Here is a 21,708-nt window from a genome sequence, read left to right as displayed (position 1 = left end):
GATTTTAAAATAACGTATTGACTGTGCAAAATTAATTTAGCAGAAGACCGGGATTTGTTATAGATATTCTATCAACATTAAATGTAGAACGTGCGTTTTATATTTTTCTTACTGTGGACGTATTGACTACATTGACGGCGATATTGATACCTCCTCTCAAAAGGTAATAAATCAGTCCAGTTTGAGGTTCGTCATGGCGGCCCCGATAGTAAATATTGTTGATTTTCCGCGCCAAAGATCGGCTGCCGTCCTGCTTTGCCATCCTACCATGAACGAGTTGGCAGAGGCTGTCGCTGATAAATGCAACGAATTGGTTATGGAGTCAAGCATTGCCTCCGGCGCTGTTGCAAAGGTAGTCATTTTATTATATTGTTGTGTTTACGATCGGTCTGTTGACAGTGTTGAACGTTTTTGCTCACTATATTTAAACCGTACACAACAATGCACGCTTGGAGGTCATATAGATAATTATTACATTTCCCATTTTTTCAGTTGATCGCAAAGGCAAAATGCAATGTTGGGCTGGTACAAAGGGTTGACAACCAACACCCCAGAAGTGTCGCAAATGTCAGTTACCGTGGTGGGCGTGGTAGTTTCGAATTAAATCGGGATGGGTACGAGAGGGCGCTGTACAACATAGATGGAGTGTTTCGAAAGTTGGTTGTCCATAGGCCGTCGTTAAAACAACTTTCCTTTTATCAATATCTGTTTTAAAAACATGTGAAATTATTTCCAAATTTTTTTTTAAATTAATAATATCAATAAACTACAACAAACTTGAATATTAATTTATTAAAGCGAGGGAGTCGTCACCTGCACATGCTTTGGATGGCCATAGCGTGTCATTGTTTACAAACAAGCGTCTGCCACTGAGCCTTTGCATATTTAGTGTGTGTTGTTATTGTCACTTGGGACTCAATTCCTGCACGTGCGCGGGTGACGACCCTCCCGTTTTAAATTAGACAATTTTCTTCATGTTATCATGCTGTTTTTCAACTATTTCCCATTGCTACAGACTTCAACATTTTAGAAAACAATGCTGTAGGTTTGTTTTGTTATATTGTAACAATAAAGGTGACTATAGTTGATGCTTTGTACTGGTTAGCCCCCACACAGTGTTAATTATAGTACACTGGGCAATGCTATTACTTTTTTGTTTTATAGATTGTGGTGTACAAATGAACTTGTACTGTTTTTTTTTTTTAGAAAGCCCTTGGGAGACAAGCATCCAGAGAATGCCAGAAAGTGAAACTGAAGAAATTGATAAGATGGGAACAGTTTCCAGACGGGTGGCCCAATCTCTTTATAGAGGACATAAAAGAATGCCACGGCAGTGACAGTGAGTCCAAAAAAAATTATTTATGTAATGCATGTTCAGAAATCCATATGTGCTTAAATGTTGCTAAATTTCTTTACACACCAGTTTGGGGGATTTGCAGAAGACTGAGGGATTGGCCAGTAGAAAGTAAGGGTATGGGTATAAAGAATACAAGTATAAGAGTATGAACAATTTTATATTAAATACTGTAAAAATGTGGTTTATTAAAAGTAGATATCCAGTACTCACTTTCCTTATTAAACTTTTTTGAGTGAAATATTTTTTTGTTTAATTGTTGACAGCTGCCATAAAATTCATTTTTTTCAAATTAATCATATTAAAACTTTTGTATAACTCTTACATTATTTTATCTTTCAGTTATCTTTATTGGCAGTATTCACTCACCACAAGTGGTATTTGAACAGTTATCTATTCTATACAATATACCCAGGTACTAGTAACTTGATGGACATCTTGTCTGCAGATTTTTCACCTCTGACAGTACACACGTTTGAGTTGGCTATGAACAGTTCCCAGTGCAAGAAACCTTGACAGTTCTTATAAATCTCCCATGTCCAGAGGAAGTAGCTTGATCTTCTTAATTTGTGTGCATTAATATCAATTAACATAGTTTATGTAAAGGGAGTACACTAGTACTTCACAATCCACATAAGTAAAAGTGGTTATATTACCCACAATGCAATAAATATATTAGGTAAGCAATGCTGTACTTAAATGAAATAGAATACAAATGGTGAATATATATAAATTTGCAGTAATTGTTCTGATTATTGGATTTGTAAATAATAGGGTGAAAATTTAACAGGATAAAAACAATTTTTTTTTTTAATTTAATTGGCAGAATTAATTAAATTAATTTCAAAATTTCAAATGCTGTAAACAAAACGAAAATAAACAATAACAAAAAAGTGAAATAGTGGTTCCTGATTGGCTAACCCTAACCAGGTGTTCTAAATAGACATGCTTCAATCATTGACTGGTGGGTGGGCCATGCATTGGATACAAATTGTGCATTCAGAGCAATTTTTCATTATGTTATTTTTTATTCCCATTTGTGAGCAAATGTACCTTTATACTTAATAATACTAAAACTTTACTGTTTAACAGAAAATATTCCATTTGTGGAAAATGTTTACATCAATAATTAACAATTATGCAACCAATTGGGAGCAAATAAATATAATTGGCAGTAGAGCTAGTTTCCATGGTAATAATGATTTTGTGTTTTCATTAATAATGTCTCAGTCTGGTGGCTATTTTGGTGGCTTGTAATTTACAAATACATTTGCATTCCATAATATAACTGTCACTTCAGAAAATTAACTTTGAAAAATTTCAATAAAACAGTTCATAAGAATGTCTTAGTAGTGTATGTTCAAAAGTTATTGCATTACACCTTGTAAGAAGTATTCTACATAGAAATTTCTAAATAAGTTATTATTTTAAAAATGAAATTTTACTGGAACATATTCACACTATGTGAATAGTGCCTTGCGACTATAATGTTATTTTATGTGATGTCAGAATTTGCGCAAATTGCGAAAAATATTCACATTCATGCCATTAAATATTTCACATCAATCATTGAATAATGCTATAGGAATGAGCGCAAATTTAATATTAAGTAATGTATTTTCTGTTTACATTCCTTAGATACCTTGCAAGGTCATTTACGTGTATTCTACCTTACTTTCCAACTGGAACTATGGAGAGAGTTGATAGAGAAGGACAGATAGCTACTGCAAAGGTACATTATTTAAAAAGAGGTTGCATCATTGTATTGTTGGACACAGTGTTGTGTACAATATTGCAATGCTATTCTACCATCTTCCAATGATATTGTGTTATATGAATGCTATTTCAATTTGATGTTGCTGCACAGCACGCATCTTTCATACATGTTTGAGTGAAGTCTATTGTAATCATGAGGCACTACAACAACATTTGGGTTTTAGAGATACATTCTGAGATCATTCATAGGTTGTTGTGACTATGTTGTGGCTGTGCAGGCCACATATTCGAAGTACCTCAAAACACTTGCGAATGTTTTCGCTTTTTAATCTACTTCTAAGATTGCTTGAGTATCAGCTAATTCACTGTATTTTTGTTTACCCTTCTACGTAAAATACAAAACGTGTCAATCTCAGAAGTTAACATAATCACTGGTGAATTGAATGGACATGCTGTATTCAGCATACTGAAAATTACAACATGAACATATAAACCTTATTTCTATTAAGCAAATGACATTTGACTCAGGGAAGACTCAAATTGAAAGCTGCAATGATTACGAATGGCATTCAAACATGGCATGGGATTTTCTATATTATAGTGAAAATAAAACTTTATGAATGACCTTATATTTCTCTACATGTTGTACCGATAATGCAGACACTAGCCACATTGCTGTCAGCAATTCCATACACTGCGAGAGGGCCGGCACAACTCATGATATATGATATACATGCATTGCAAGAACGGTTCTACTTCTCAGATGGTGTGATTCCAAGGTTAGTCATATATCTTGTATTTTTTGCAAACAAAATTTTAAATTTCAATATTTTTTTTACTTATTAGTGAAATATACTTAATTACATCCATGTGAACATGTAAAATGTCAGTACTGGTAACTCACAATATCAAAATAATTCCAGTGTTTGCTCTATTAGAAGCACATCTCCAATAAAATAAAAACACACCAAGAAATAGTGAGAGATTAATTCCCAGAAATTGGTGCAAATTGTTCAATCGAAAATGAGAAAGTCTGTAGTCAGGATCTGTTGTTAATGGAAATTGTATCTATTTGGTTCAAAATTGATGAATAAATTATTGAAAACTACATAAAATGTGTGAAATGTTGCAAACAAATTTGATGATATCATACAAAGAGATCACATCAATAGCATCACAGATTACGTTGAAGACATGCATCAGACATGATAGCTTTGAAAAGAGAGACCTGGTCATAAAAAAACAAAATGGCTCCAAGCATTGGAAAGATTTTGTTGATATTTTGAAGAAATGATTCCAAGATGAGTTGGCAGTGATTTTATATCCCAATCTGAATTGTTACTTGATATAGTGCTTTTAGATTTACATTTTTTCTTGTGTGAAAATTTCAGTTAGAACTCACTATATGTACACTCATTGAAAATTTCAGTTAGAACTCACTATATGTACACTCATTGAAAATTTCAGTTAGAACTCACTATATGTACACTCATTGAAAATTTCAGTTAGAACTCACTATATGTACACTCATTGAAAATTTCAGTTAGAACTCACTATATGTACACTCATTGAAAATTTCAGTTAGAACTCACTATATGTACACTCATTGAAAATTTCAGTTAGAACTCACTATATGTACACTCATTGAAAATTTCAGTTAGAACTCACTATATGTACACTCATTGAAAATTTCAGTTAGAACTCACTATATGTACACTCATTGAAAATTTCAGTTAGAACTCACTATATGTACACTCATTGAAAATTTCAGTTAGAACTCACTATATGTACACTCATTGAAAATTTCAGTTAGAACTCACTATATGTACACTCATTGAAAATTTCAGTTAGAACTCACTATATGTACACTCATTGAAAATTTCAGTTAGAACTCACTATATGTACACTCATTGAAAATTTCAGTTAGAACTCACTATATGTACACTCATTGAAAATTTCAGTTAGAACTCACTATATGTACACTCATTGAAAATTTCAGTTAGAACTCACTATATGTACACTCATTGAAAATTTCAGTTAGAACTCACTATATGTACACTCATTGAAAATTTCAGTTAGAACTCACTATATGTACACTCATTGAAAATTTCAGTTAGAACTCACTATATGTACACTCATTGAAAATTTCAGTTAGAACTCACTATATGTACACTCATTGAAAATTTCAGTTAGAACTCACTATATGTACACTCATTGAAAATTTCAGTTAGAACTCACTATATGTACACTCATTGAAAATTTCAGTTAGAACTCACTATATGTACACTCATTGAAAATTTCAGTTAGAACTCACTATATGTACACTCATTGAAAATTTCAGTTAGAACTCACTATATGTACACTCATTGAAAATTTCAGTTAGAACTCACTATATGTACACTCATTGAAAATTTCAGTTAGAACTCACTATATGTACACTCATTGAAAATTTCAGTTAGAACTCACTATATGTACACTCATTGAAAATTTCAGTTAGAACTCACTATATGTACACTCATTGAAAATTTCAGTTAGAACTCACTATATGTACACTCATTGAAAATTTCAGTTAGAACTCACTATATGTACACTCATTGAAAATTTCAGTTAGAACTCACTATATGTACACTCATTGAAAATTTCAGTTAGAACTCACTATATGTACACTCATTGAAAATTTCAGTTAGAACTCACTATATGTACACTCATTGAAAATTTCAGTTAGAACTCACTATATGTACACTCATTGAAAATTTCAGTTAGAACTCACTATATGTACACTCATTGAAAATTTCAGTTAGAACTCACTATATGTACACTCATTGAAAATTTCAGTTAGAACTCACTATATGTACACTCATTGAAAATTTCAGTTAGAACTCACTATATGTACACTCATTGAAAATTTCAGTTAGAACTCACTATATGTACACTCATTGAAAATTTCAGTTAGAACTCACTATATGTACACTCATTGAAAATTTCAGTTAGAACTCACTATATGTACACTCATTGAAAATTTCAGTTAGAACTCACTATATGTACACTCATTGAAAATTTCAGTTAGAACTCACTATATGTACACTCATTGAAAATTTCAGTTAGAACTCACTATATGTACACTCATTGAAAATTTCAGTTAGAACTCACTATATGTACACTCATTGAAAATTTCAGTTAGAACTCACTATATGTACACTCATTGAAAATTTCAGTTAGAACTCACTATATGTACACTCATTGAAAATTTCAGTTAGAACTCACTATATGTACACTCATTGAAAATTTCAGTTAGAACTCACTATATGTACACTCATTGAAAATTTCAGTTAGAACTCACTATATGTACACTCATTGAAAATTTCAGTTAGAACTCACTATATGTACACTCATTGAAAATTTCAGTTAGAACTCACTATATGTACACTCATTGAAAATTTCAGTTAGAACTCACTATATGTACACTCATTGAAAATTTCAGTTAGAACTCACTATATGTACACTCATTGAAAATTTCAGTTAGAACTCACTATATGTACACTCATTGAAAATTTCAGTTAGAACTCACTATATGTACACTCATTGAAAATTTCAGTTAGAACTCACTATATGTACACTCATTGAAAATTTCAGTTAGAACTCACTATATGTACACTCATTGAAAATTTCAGTTAGAACTCACTATATGTACACTCATTGAAAATTTCAGTTAGAACTCACTATATGTACACTCATTGAAAATTTCAGTTAGAACTCACTATATGTACACTCATTGAAAATTTCAGTTAGAACTCACTATATGTACACTCATTGAAAATTTCAGTTAGAACTCACTATATGTACACTCATTGAAAATTTCAGTTAGAACTCACTATATGTACACTCATTGAAAATTTCAGTTAGAACTCACTATATGTACACTCATTGAAAATTTCAGTTAGAACTCACTATATGTACACTCATTGAAAATTTCAGTTAGAACTCACTATATGTACACTCATTGAAAATTTCAGTTAGAACTCACTATATGTACACTCATTGAAAATTTCAGTTAGAACTCACTATATGTACACTCATTGAAAATTTCAGTTAGAACTCACTATATGTACACTCATTGAAAATTTTTGAAGTTACACAAACCATGGTTAGTAATAGGCTTTTTAGCCACGCTATCGACTTTGTTGAGCGGAGCTTATCATATGAGTGATTGTCTGGCGTCCGGGTAAACTTTTTACTTTTTCGACTTCTTCTTAAAAACTACAAGACTGAATGCTTTGATACTTGGTGTATATGTACCTTGGGTAGACCTCTCTTAGATTTGTTTATTTCATGATATCTTCAGTTCTTTAATTAAAATGTACATTGCTAACAGCGGAGTTATCTCAACTGACAGGCTGCTTGTCTTCTTTGTTAGGTTAGAGTCAGCAATACCACTGTTACACAAACCGTGGTTAGTAAAAGGTTTTTGAATGTCATATCTTTCTTTGTTAGGTTGGAGTCAGCAATACCATTGTTACTCCGAGAAATCCACACACTGGCTGACGTTGGAAAAATCACTATTGCTTTCCCAGATGAAGGAGCTTTCAAACGATTTAATACAATGTTTGACAGTTTTGAAACCATCACGTGTACCAAAATACGTGATGGTAAGAAGAGGATTGTCAGAGTCAAAGAAGGTAAGAGACTAGAAATAACCAACAACCTAACTTACAGTGAAATTATACATTAAAAAATACGATACATATAAATAGCGCCCTCTAGTGACACAATAACTCCTTAGTTGATATTCTTTTGATCTGTAAGAGATTTTATTAGATGACAAACAACTACACAACCAACCACAGGGGGTAACAGGTATGGACTAGATTGTTGATTTTATTAGATGACAAACAACTACACAACCAACCACAGGGGGTAACAGGTATGGACTAGATTGTTGATTTTATTAGATGACAAACAACTACACAACCAACCACAGGGGGTAACAGGTATGGACTAGATTGTTGATTTTATTAGATGACAAACAACTACACAACCAACCACAGGGGGTAACAGGTATGGACTAGATTGTTGATTTTATTAGATGACAAACAACTACACAACCAACCACAGGGGGTAACAGGTATGGACTAGATTGTTGATTTTATTAGATGACAAACAACTACACAACCAACCCCAGGGGGTAACAGGTATGGACTAGATTGTTGATTTTATTAGATGACAAACAACTACACAACCAACCACAGGGGGTAACAGGTATGGACTAGATTGTTGATTTTATTAGATGACAAACAACTACACAACCAACCACAGGGGGTAACAGGTATGGACTAGATTGTTGATTTTATTAGATGACAAACAACTACACAACCAACCACAGGGGGTAACAGGTATGGACTAGATTGTTGATTTTATTAGATGACAAACAACTACACAACCAACCACAGGGGGTAACAGGTATGGACTAGATTGTTGATTTTATTAGATGACAAACAACTACACAACCAACCACAGGGGGTAACAGGTATGGACTAGATTGTTGATTTTATTAGATGACAAACAACTACACAACCAACCCCAGGGGGTAACAGGTATGGACTAGATTGTTGATTTTATTAGATGACAAACAACTACACAACCAACCACAGGGGGTAACAGGTATGGACTAGATTGTTGATTTTATTAGATGACAAACAACTACACAACCAACCACAGGGGGTAACAGGTATGGACTAGATTGTTGATTTTATTAGATGACAAACAACTACACAACCAACCACAGGGGGTAACAGGTATGGACTAGATTGTTGATTTTATTAGATGACAAACAACTACACAACCAACCACAGGGGGTAACAGGTATGGACTAGATTGTTGATTTTATTAGATGACAAACAACTACACAACCAACCACAGGGGGTAACAGGTATGGACTAGATTGTTGATTTTATTAGATGACAAACAACTACACAACCAACCACAGGGGGTAACAGGTATGGACTAGATTGTTGATTTTATTAGATGACAAACAACTACACAACCAACCACAGGGGGTAACAGGTATAAACTAGATTGTTGATTTTATTAGATGACAAACAACTACACAACCAACCACGGGGGTAACAGGTATAAACTAGATTGTTGATTTTATTAGATGACAAACAACTACACAACCAACCCCAGGGGGTAACAGGTATGGACTAGATTGTTGATTTTATTAGATGACAAACAACTACACAACCAACCCCAGGGGGTAACAGGTATGGACTAGATTGTTGATTTTATTAGATGACAAACAACTACACAACCAACCACAGGGGGTAACAGGTATGGACTAGATTGTTGATTTTATTAGATGACAAACAACTACACAACCAACCCCAGGGGGTAACAGGTATGGACTAGATTGTTGATTTTATTAGATGACAAACAACTACACAACCAACCACAGGGGGTAACAGGTATGGACTAGATTGTTGATTTTATTAGATGACAAACAACTACACAACCAACCACAGGGGGTAACAGGTATGGACTAGATTGTTGATTTTATTAGATGACAAACAACTACACAACCAACCACAGGGGGTAACAGGTATGGACTAGATTGTTGATTTTATTAGATGACAAACAACTACACAACCAACCACCGGCGGTAACAGGTATGGACTAGATTGTTGATTTTATTAGATGACAAACAACTACACAACCAACCCCAGGGGGTAACAGGTATGGACTAGATTGTTGATTTTATTAGATGACAAACAACTACACAACCAACCCCAGGGGGTAACAGGTATGGACTAGATTGTTGATTTTATTAGATGACAAACAACTACACAACCAACCACAGGGGGTAACAGGTATGGACTAGATTGTTGATTTTATTAGATGACAAACAACTACACAACCAACCCCAGGGGGTAACAGGTATGGACTAGATTGTTGATTTTATTAGATGACAAACAACTACACAACCAACCACAGGGGGTAACAGGTATGGACTAGATTGTTGATTTTATTAGATGACAAACAACTACACAACCAACCACAGGGGGTAACAGGTATGGACTAGATTGTTGATTTTATTAGATGACAAACAACTACACAACCAACCACAGGGGGTAACAGGTATGGACTAGATTGTTGATTTTATTAGATGACAAACAACTACACAACCAACCACAGGGGGTAACAGGTATGGACTAGATTGTTGATTTTATTAGATGACAAACAACTACACAACCAACCCCAGGGGGTAACAGGTATGGACTAGATTGTTGATTTTATTAGATGACAAACAACTACACAACCAACCACAGGGGGTAACAGGTATGGACTAGATTGTTGATTTTATTAGATGACAAACAACTACACAACCAACCACAGGGGCTAACAGGTATGGACTAGATTGTTGATTTTATTAGATGACAAACAACTACACAACCAACCACAGGGGGTAACAGGTATGGACTAGATTGTTGATTTTATTAGATGACAAACAACTACACAACCAACCACAGGGGGTAACAGGTATGGACTAGATTGTTGATTTTATTAGATGACAAACAACTACACAACCAACCACAGGGGGTAACAGGTATGGACTAGATTGTTGATTTTATTAGATGACAAACAACTACACAACCAACCACAGGGGGTAACAGGTATGGACTAGATTGTTGATTTTATTAGATGACAAACAACTACACAACCAACCACAGGGGGTAACAGGTATGGACTAGATTGTTGATTTTATTAGATGACAAACAACTACACAACCAACCACAGGGGGTAACAGGTATGGACTAGATTGTTGATTTTATTAGATGACAAACAACTACACAACCAACCACAGGGAGTAACAGGTATGGACTAGATTGTTGATTTTATTAGATGACAAACAACTACACAACCAACCCCAGGGGGTAACAGGTATGGACTAGATTGTTGATTTTATTAGATGACAAACAACTACACAACCAACCACAGGGGTAACAGGTATAAACTAGATTGTTGATTTTATTAGATGACAAACAACTACACAACCAACCACAAGGGGTAACAGGTATGGACTAGATTGTTGATTTTATTAGATGACAAACAACTACACAACCAACCACAGGGGGTAACAGGTATAAACTAGATTGTTGGTGCTGCCCTCCCTGCCTATGTGCAAATCCTAAATAAATAGCTGTCATATCCCCTCTTTTATTCGTCCATGTCAACCCCCAATAAACGTACCAGTGGTTGATTTGAACAATATTGTTTTCGCTCCATATACAATGTATGTCTTTTGGACATTAAAGAAGTGCTCCTTCACAACAAGGTGTGATTTATAGAAATGACGTATTAAAGATGTACAAGTAAAAAGTATGCAACGAGTGTGATATTTGATGAAGATCACTAGTGTGATACATCACACAAATTGCAAGAGGATCTCAAAAACACAATAGAAATGTACATTTCTAAAAATATTAATGAGTGAGTCTGTTACAGAACTGGTCATGCAGTGTTTATCTGAAGTTTGTTTTGTTAGTGTGTGTTTTGCCATATGAATACTGTAAAACATGTCTTTGTCACGAGCATGTCTTTTTAGCGAGTTTAGCGAGGGAACTGATTCGTTAATTCAAGATGTCACCAGTGACTTTATAAAATGGCCAAGGCTTGGGGATTTGTATTCAGTAATCCGGAACATAAAAATCTGGGGCGCTTCCTAATTACACTTGACAGTTTTTCTTTGTTTTTATGGAGGTGATTTGTTTTGGCACGCGACAGACAAGTATTGTGGAAACAGGAAATCAACAATGACAAGGTAGATTCGCTAAATCAACATTTTGCTATTACGTCATTTTACTGCAATTCGCTAAAATTGAATGTCGCTTTTTCAACATGTTTTACAGTAGTTGATAACTTCCACTCATTACTGTTTACACATCGTTTCAAGTGTTTTATGATGCTAGTGATTTGATGTGGAACTCATATGTATGTGATCTTCATGGCATGTCAACCCTTATCTTATAAATACATTATTGTTATAATACATGTACAACAAATCTGTGAAAAAAAGATATATGCACCAAAAATGATGAGTCAGTTTGTCAAAAAACAGTAAGTAACATTAGGCAAAGAATTTTTTTTTTTCTGAAACCGATGTGTACTGTAAGCTTTTTATTTTCATTCTAATATTGTCTTTAAATTTGTGATTTTTTCGGATAACTGAATTTTTCTTACATTTTCTAAAATTCTGACCAAAAAATTCCAAAAATATCTGTGACACACATGTATTAACCGACATGCACAGTGACTAGAAAAATAGAAACTAGAAATAATAAAACCCCATCACTCAAATATAACATACGTGTCTAGATAAAAAATGGATATTTCTCACAAACGATAACAATAACGTATAATATGAGGTTATTATGAGAATATCTCAAAGTATGCATGAAGACAGTACAGCAGGAGTATAGACCGACGGATGTCAATGCGCAGTGTAGTCTGAGTGCATACTTTGAGGTATTCTCATAATAACCTTATTATTATACATCTTTTCTTTCCAAGGATACATCATGGGAATGCCGAAATCCAAAAAGTCTAGAACGTTATCAGTGAACTTCTTTGTGTGGAGTCTGGTCAAACCCTGATGGCAGCCATGTTTGTTTTTATTAATAGAGGAGGCTTACATGCATAATCATTCCATATTTGGAATTTGCATTTCCTTATATGGTAGGATGAAAGTACTCCATAAAATACCACAAAATTACAGCATGCTGTAACTTATGGCGTAACATTGACATTGACCGGTATATTCTAAAACTTAAGACACAATGTTACAATCATTATTTAACAAACTCAAGAGATTATATTTTCATCTGCTGTAGGCGATGCTGAAGGAAGGCACATCATAATTGTGGATGATTTAGTACAGACTGGAGGAACTCTGAAAAATTGTGCCAAGGTAAGTGTGACATGACTTCCACACGTCTGTGCATCTGTCTGTCCGTTCATATCCAGCAGTAACTCGCATATGCTCAAACCGAAGTTCAAACTTCATACATTCATCAAACATTATATCGAACATATGCACATCCATGTGTTTCATGATCCAATTCAAGATGGCCAAATGGCAGCCATTTTAAGGATAAAAATGCAACAAAATCACACATTTTCACCACTCCTGAACCAGATTTCAGTTGTGTGTGAAAACATTTTGGTTAAAATTAGTACAAATATTGAACATCATGTCATTTTATTTTTCGGATTAAGTTCAAAATGGCCTACTGATGGCCATTTCATTTTAAAAATGTAGTTCTGGATTCACATCACTGACATGTGTAGACTGATGAAATTCAAACTTCACGCATACATCAGATATATCGGACAAACCTGTGTGCATTTTTGTCACTATGAAATCCAAAATGGCCAATGCCCGGTCATCTTGACATTATGGATATAGCTTTTGTAGTTGCGTGTTATCTCACTCCTGTAATACAATCAAGGACTATGTCATTGACAATGACTTGTCGTATTAGGTTTCCTCATTACAAAAGCGGTGACAATAGGTGATTTTCTGTTCAATTGCGAGTTGCATGAAAGACGCAAGTTGAACGTGTGCCGCAAAAATCAAACGATTTGATTTTGAACTCGAATTTCTTTATTTCGTAGCTCACATCAACCGGCCTATCTTCGACAGAGGAATATTGTTTTCGAATACCCTTACTTAATCGAAATTGCATATCATCAAATGTGGACAGTGCATTATTAAGCATGGAAATGTCCCCCACAATACTTTCGCGTTTGTCGAATCCCACGCGATGTTTGACGCCACTACGACGCTATGACCTTTGTTTTTACGTTCGATTTCACGCATAAGGTGTGATTTTCGCAGTGAACGGAAAATGGTCTATTGGCAGTTAGACCCCTGAATACAGTCAATAAGACTGCTAGTATTAAACACTGTCACCATCAAAATGTTCACATAGCAACCACTTCAAGAATAGATAGGGATAGATGTGGCTACTATGCAATAAAAGAAGACTGACAAACTTATCTACTGTCGTGCTTATAATCAAGTACATTTATGATATATTACCCATAATGCAACATGGCTGGTTTTCCATACTAAAACATGTTATCTTAAAAAAAATCTTGGAAAATACTGATGCTTGTATCAGAATATTAGTACCATAATATATTTTGTCTTCAAATTTAATTATACAAATTTGAATTGTTTAGAGTCTATAACAAGGGAAATAAACATTTACTCTCACCGTGTCCTGTTATTTGCAGCACAATATGATACATATATAGCAAGACATGAGCATTAACATGATGTGTTGTATGAAAGGAGAGAAGGTTAGCACTCCCCTTGACAAGGACGGAATACACCCTCGGGTGTTCAACACATATACGGTTAAGGCATTGCCACTTACTTCGTGGCATCTAACCATGTTTTGACTGGGCAATTACACTGGTTTACTAATGTTTCGAACATACTGTGGAATACTTTATTTTCGCTGGAATTAATTTTCGCTGAAAGGCTTTTTGGAAGTTTTGTACGGAATTTATTTTCACTGATTTTTGATGAGTTTAATGTGAAATATAGGAAAAAAGGTATATTCGCTGGATTTTATTTTCACGGAATCATTCCTTCAGCGAAAATAGCGAAAATAAATTCCAAGCGAAAATAAAGTATTCTACAGTAAATGTAGTGCACCACTGCCACACACATAATTAAAGCTAAAATTAGACTTGAACAATTGTTCCAAAAAAAAGAATTTTGGAGAACAAAAAACAGCACAATTCAGTGATTACCGGTAGTCAAAATACTAGAAAATCTGCAAAATAAATACCGGGGGTAGGTGGTAAACATTTTTCAGAGTAAGCATGTGCTGAGATGATGAGGAGGACGTGTCATATTTTTGGCGAGTACCGACCTCAAAACATTAATTTGTTGGCGCATTTTTTTAATCACTATTTCAATCCAGTATATATTACCCATAATGCAATAGTAAAGAAATGGTTTGCATGATATTAAGAATATTGCAGTCAGTATTCTAATTTAAGCATCAGGTGAAAATTCAAAACCCGATACCCAATATTTAGGGCATTTCGCAGCCCATACAAGTTGTTTTTATCAACAGAATTCATTCATAGATCTCAAATTTTGTGTCAAATGCCATACCACTGCTCCCCCTTTAATTGGTCCTAAAATAATCTAAAAGCTTGGAACGTGAAGTAGTGAGCAATGGCCTTTGCATGATAAAATAATTGACTTAATAGGACAAGTCAGTTGTTAATCAATCAGAATTGTGGGTGGTGCTAACTGAACATATTTAGGAATTTCTGAATAGTGTTGGATGGTGAATAAAACACAACACAAATGAGTGAGGTTTTGCTTGGTAGTGTATGTGGTACTTTTCATCCCACACCAGGACACAAGGCTGCAATCAGGTTCTTCAATTCCTGTCTATCCTTGGCCACCAGTTCTGCTTGGTAGTGTATCAGACAAATATGGTAATAGTACAGAATGGTTTCTAATGGTAATAATATGTGATGATAACTGTTCTCTATATCATTTTTTTCAGGCATTACTTGAACGAGGAGCAATTGGTATCAGTGCTTATGTAACTCATGCTGTGTTTCCCCAAGATTCTTGGAAAAAGTTTGTCGATAGCGAGGTTAAATTCACCAACTTCTGGATAACAGATTCCATCCCGCATGCCAAAGAGATTGCCAAAAATCCGCCATTCAAGATGCTTTCGCTCTGTGATAGCATATCAGATGCCTTACTGGGCTTTGATCTTTTACAGGCTTAAGATGAATATCTACTATAATAACTTTGAATGCTACTTTGGTTACCAAGACCCCCACCCTACTTTGGCAACCTCCATGTATGTAACTTTAACAGATGCATTTACATTGTCAGAGTACACACTAATTTGAGGCTTTCGTAATTATGCACAAGTCGTCAAAGATATTAAAATTAGTGGCCTGTTCTTCATTGTCATATGGGGAGCACAAAGCCATGACGTAATGACAAGTGTTATGGTTATGATCAATCATATTTTATTGATTCAGCTGACCTACATTAAATGCAGTTTTTGGCTTACTGTTATTTTTCTATTTAGAGATGCACTCCTAATGTGGCTCTAATATTATTATTATTATTAATTTAATTTTAATTAAAGAAGTTATCATTGCATTGTCATGTTATGTATAGGTGATGTGTGAAGGCGATTAGATTCTGACAGGATAATTAAAGGAAATATAACTCAAGCTGTGTTATTACCCATACTATATTTAATTTTTGATCAATACAGGTACGGTATTACCAGTAGCTCCCAGAAGTTATTTTTGTCTTTCTTGACAGGATTTAAGAGTAAGGTGTTCTGTGGGAGTATGTTGTAGGGCCCCATCAATAAAGAAATAAGAGATGTATCATGGGAGTTTATTATAAATTAGTGATGGCTTAATATCTACCATGGGAGTATCACTTTTATTTAGGGCTTTATTAATGTATGAATTTATTAATTTTATTTCACCCAAAGAAATGTACAAGAATCACAAGGCATGATGAGGACCAAAAAGGTATTTCTTGCAGATCTAATCTAGTTCCTGACCCCTAACCATACTTAAGTATTATAGAAAAATGTTGTGAACAGTGATACATACACAAGAATACACTCTTTACTTATGTAAGTTTAAATAAAAAGAAAAAAATACTATATAGCAGTGTTCATGCACAACTCCTTAGCATGAGTTAAGAGGTCAAATACCTATAAGTTAGCCCTTGCTAAGAAAACATTTGTAATGCTTGACACGGAGTAAGAAATGCTGAGTCCAGAACAGTTAGCATGTACTAACGAAGTGTGTGTGAACGCTTAGCTTGGGCCATAACACCATTGTATTCAATGTTTATTTGGAAGATTTTCTATTATATTCATAACTAATCATTTCGGTATGCCATTTCCAACATGACAATCAACGTGAACACAAACAGATTGTTCACAAAAAAAAATAATGAACTGACGATGATACTCAGTGCTATTTCCTGTTATTCTGCAATCTGCACTTTCTGGATTTGTTTTGGTATTGTTTTATAACCATAGAACTAACATGTATACATTTCTAGTTCAAATGACTAAGGATTTTTGTATACTAACAATTTTGGGCGTTCCTTAGCCTGTGGTAAGCACTGTTTTCTCCCGTGCTTGAACACATTCACGCATTTGGGTCTATCAAATATGCAAACATATGAGATCAGCTTAAATCTTATCCCGTACTCTGTGTAGCGTGAACACTACTAAAATTATGTATTTTTACTGATTCAATAATAATAATCATTATATAATGAATGTGATTACAATAGTAAACATACAAATAGTTGATGCATGTATATATTAAGTGTTATTTAAAAGATAAATTTTCAAAACATTTTCCATGAATTCAATATTTTCAAAGTTGTTTGAAGATTACTTTTAAAATTTAAGGCACATGTATATTTTAAGCACTATACATTTTTTAAAACAATACATTTCACATGTTGAATACTTTGTGGCGCACATATCAAACATTATTATATATTTCTGACCGTAATGCCATAAGTTACAGCATGCCATAATTTTGCGGTATTGCACTGGGTATAAGAGTCTGCATAAGAGTCCTCCAGAGTTTGATCAGACCCCACACAAAAAAGTTTGCTAAATCTGTCCTTAAACGTTTTAGATTTTGACATTCTCATGATGTATTCCTGGGAGGAAAAGATGTATAATAATAAGGTTACTGTCTTCATGCATACTTTGCAGTATCCTCGTAATATTCTCATATTACTGTACATCTGACAACAAAAACAATAAAGTGCCATATAAATGTGTCCAAAAATGTTTGGATGTCTTCCTTATTTGGAAAATGCACTTCACATTTATGTCACATTTGAACACATTTGTTACATCGGACGCAGAAATAGAATACATTCTTCATTATAGATAATTCCAGACCCCAGTGCTACTTGTGTGAACATTCTATAAATGAGAGTATCTTTTTTAATTTGTATGATGTTTTTATTTCAAACATAATATCTATAATTATTTTAATGTAAATGTACTTGAGTATTATTTATTATGTGTACTGCTTATCTGTATAAATCTGAAAAAAGCATAATTGCAAGCAATATTTTTAATAAACACTTTTATTTGAATAGTTTGAATTTCTTGAAATATTTCTGTATTTCTTCCTTTGGATATGGTTTTGCAGCTAAACAAGTTGGAATATTTTCTGGCTGTTCAATCCAAAGTTTGTGATCTATTTTGTCTTCTTGTAGTTTCTCTGCTAATTTCTGAATACTCTCCTCATCCTTAGCCTGTAATAAAATAATAAACAAGTCACTGTGTGTAGACTAAATTCTAAAAACACCTTTAACAGTCCATAAACATGCTTGTAGGAATGATTTGTAACATAGTTGAACTCTGGTGACCTTGCCCTTTGTTATATAATATAATTCCCTTTATCATGGTTTGATTCAATATAAATATGCATTGTCATAATTAATTTTCAATACAAACAAGTTTTGGGGTTGAACCAACAGTGGGGAATCAGTCTACCAAATGTCCTTAAAAGATGTAAATATCTTACAAAAACATTGGTGCCTTATTTGTTTAATTATTTTAAGGAACATAATTTCCAGCTTTATTCAAAGTAATTTTCAGATATTTTGGTATAAAAACAAATGTCTCATTGCAAAAAAAAAGTGCTGCATTTAGATGTGAATAGATTCATAAAACATGCAAGATAACAGAAAATTTTAGCTGGCTTTAGTCCAAGTATTTTGTACAGGTGTCTGTCAAAAATTAATGATTTACTGAGACAAATATGAACTGCCTCATTGTGTGACTACTGTATTATATGAAAAGTAAAAAAAAAAAAACCTTTATGAATAGCTATCATGTTGCAAGCTCTGCTTTGTATGCAAATCAACTTAAATAGTTAGTTGGTGTCCAGTGGAGGGAGAAGTCAACAGTACTGTTGCCTCCTGAGAATCTACATCTTCAAACACTGCAATCTTTGAAGTGCGTTTTTTAAACTAGTATTATAAAAACTCTATCATTCTGTTCTAATAGCTGAAACATATTCCTGTGAGTTTTCATTTGTCGAATGAACTGTTTGTCAAATACAGAATACATATATTTTAGAATAATTTTCTTTTTAAAATGTGGATGAAATGTTTTTCTTTTAATGTATTTTTTATGTATTGTTTTTGATTTGATAACTTTGAACTAAACAGATTTTCTATTAGCTTCAGATCTTGATCAAAGTTAGGCACCCAGTTCATAGGAGTGCTTATATTGATTTTCTGACATCTTGTTTTCTGTAAAGATTTTATTGGTAGGTTTGCAAATGTGTATCAGACTGTGCAATCTCTCCATGAGTTGGTTTTGAAACCCAGTATGGGATTCTGAGATACATTACCAAGGATATTATTACAAGATAAATCATTTGCTTCATTGAACACATACAACAATGCATATTTCCACTGAGATCAGTGACCTTTGATGTGTATCACCAGTGATCAGTCAAGTAGAAACAGTCAAAATATTTTATCAGATTTTCTCAATTTTTGCATGATATTTTCATACAGGACATCTGTTGTTCAAACTCAGGGAAGACTTTATACTGATGAATAAGGTGACCAAGTTTGATAAAGTTTGGAATAGAATTAGTAAAGTTATTATGCACACAATAACAATTATTAACGACGACGACGACAACAACGACAACGCCGGACAAAATTTTTCCCTTAATATACCTTTCCCTTCCATCTTTGATGGTACGGGTAAGGTAAAAAAGGACAAATTTCTCAGTGAATTATGTTCGGTTGAGACAGACCCATTGGAAAATCAAAGAAAGCTTAGAAAAAACTCCCATGTGCTGAGAGTATTGGAGACACATTAAATATAATTCGAAATTACTTAGCTGAAAACTAATTAGGTAATTAACGAGCATGGATTTTTACCAAAACCTAATCAAATCTGCGCATTGGCCCAGAGCATCTATGCACCGAGTTTCATCAAAAACCGATGTATGGTTCTTGAAATAGCAGTGGAACAGTTGGACACACATACACACATACACACACACACTAACTGCAAAGACTCCCATTATGTGCTTCGCACATGGGAGTCAACAAATCTGCCTTGCACTATGAATCATCAGTTATAAATCAAAGAAAGCTTAGAAAGAACTCCCATGTGCTGAGAGTATTGGAGACACATTAAATATAATTCGAAATTACTTAGCTGAAAACTAATTATGCAAATCAGAAAATTAATATGACCAGATTTGAGTGTAAAACTAATGAGGTCTGCGCAATGTAACAGAAAATCTATGTCTCCAAGTTTAATTGAAATGTGATTAGAACCAAAAAATTATGAATTATTATGCTTATTAGGGAATTAATATGAACAGATTTTTAACCCAAACTAATTAGGTTTGTACATTGTCCTAGAGCATCTTTGTACTAAGTTTCATTGAAATGGAATAATTAGTACCGTGAAAACTCCAAAATTTCGACCCCTCTAAAAATTCGACCACCTATTTATTTGCCGGGTTTCGGTGTTTTATTTACCTCCAAATTTTCTACTCCACTAAAAATTGTCGACTCATTCTTATTCGAAAATTGCGACCAGTTTTAGTTTTCCCCAAAACGAAAAAAAAAACGATGTGAGCGTTCAAACGGGACCTTCCTCAAAGGCATGAATCCGGGTTTCTGATTGACTGAGAGATTTTTATTTTATTGGTAACGAAAATATATTCTAAATAAACGAAGTTTCAAATAAAAACGAACACAAAAATCTCGGCATGCTGCGTTTCTGAATTGTTGATTATTACTGTACTCAGTAGTGATTATAATAATGTACACAAAATAAATTTGTTGAATGGTTATGAAATACAAATAAAAGTCAACTTAGTTTCATCGTAAGCGAATGATTCCGGTCTCGTATAAACGTTTGATGCTGTAGGATATCCGCCATGTTCTCTTAGGTAAAATAGGTCAAATCGCTAATTAACCAATCAAAAAGCTGGATGATGCCAACGTGTTCAAATTACCATAGCTTATTTAAATATGTTAATGTTATTGAACGCAATGCGGAAGAGATTGATGTTGTAGTACGATATTTTGGCTTGGATTTTGATGCGAAAACGGCATGATTTTTTTTAAATAAAAAAATTAGTTGTTTTTAAAAAATAAACTGGTCATCTGAAGAATAATTTAACATTGTTCACAGTGATAACAGCTCATTCTCGAAAGGAAGCTTACCCGCTCACGCTAGTCACGATAAAAATCATACACGTGTACTCTTGAATAGAGAGACGTCAATGACTACAGTAAAACTTAGACTATTTTAGCCGGCAGGATTGATTGAAATGTCCGAAAAATGACGCCAAAATACACCTTAAAAGTCCCATTTTATTTTCTTAAATCCCATTTTATTTTTTAATCCAAGGGCGAATTTACGGCAGAATTTGGTCCCTCAAATAAGGGACACGTGAGCTTTGATTCTAACCGGATACATTGCACTGGGTCGGGGAGATCGTTTGCTAAACTTCCATGTATCTTTTGTCCAATGGGTACCTGT

At 33.9% G+C, this 21,708-nt stretch overlaps 2 protein-coding genes and 1 non-coding gene across 3 annotated transcripts in view; 2 read left to right on the top strand and 1 right to left on the bottom strand.

The window, feature by feature from the left end:
- The first annotated feature begins 178 nt into the window (after positions 1–178).
- LOC144353451 (uncharacterized) lies at positions 179–18,281 on the top strand. Its single transcript, XM_085507799.1, has 8 exons — positions 179–352; positions 1,207–1,339; positions 1,697–1,769; positions 2,993–3,086; positions 3,731–3,849; positions 7,562–7,746; positions 12,955–13,031; positions 15,661–18,281. The coding sequence occupies exons 1-8, from the start codon at positions 194–196 to the stop codon at positions 15,889–15,891; spliced, it is 1,071 nt and encodes a 356-aa protein (XP_085363925.1). The 5' UTR covers positions 179–193; the 3' UTR covers positions 15,892–18,281.
- LOC144356539 (U6atac minor spliceosomal RNA) lies at positions 14,407–14,531 on the top strand. The gene has a single exon (XR_013421453.2). It is a non-coding gene; the product is annotated as a U6atac minor spliceosomal RNA (small nuclear RNA).
- LOC100375329 (putative peptidyl-tRNA hydrolase PTRHD1) overlaps positions 18,246–21,708 on the bottom strand; it is a 10,963-nt gene continuing 7,500 nt past the window's right edge. Inside the window, exon 3 of the mRNA XM_085507798.1 lies at positions 18,246–18,434. Coding sequence (XP_085363924.1) covers positions 18,264–18,434 — 171 coding nt within the window. The 3' untranslated portion in view covers positions 18,246–18,263. The remainder of the gene's footprint in view (positions 18,435–21,708) is intronic.

Source organism: Saccoglossus kowalevskii, chromosome 14 (assembly GCF_978046115.1).
Source record: "Saccoglossus kowalevskii chromosome 14, keSacKowa6.1, whole genome shotgun sequence".
NCBI lineage: Eukaryota > Metazoa > Hemichordata > Enteropneusta > Harrimaniidae > Saccoglossus > Saccoglossus kowalevskii.
This window is presented reverse-complemented; position numbering and strand designations above follow the sequence as displayed.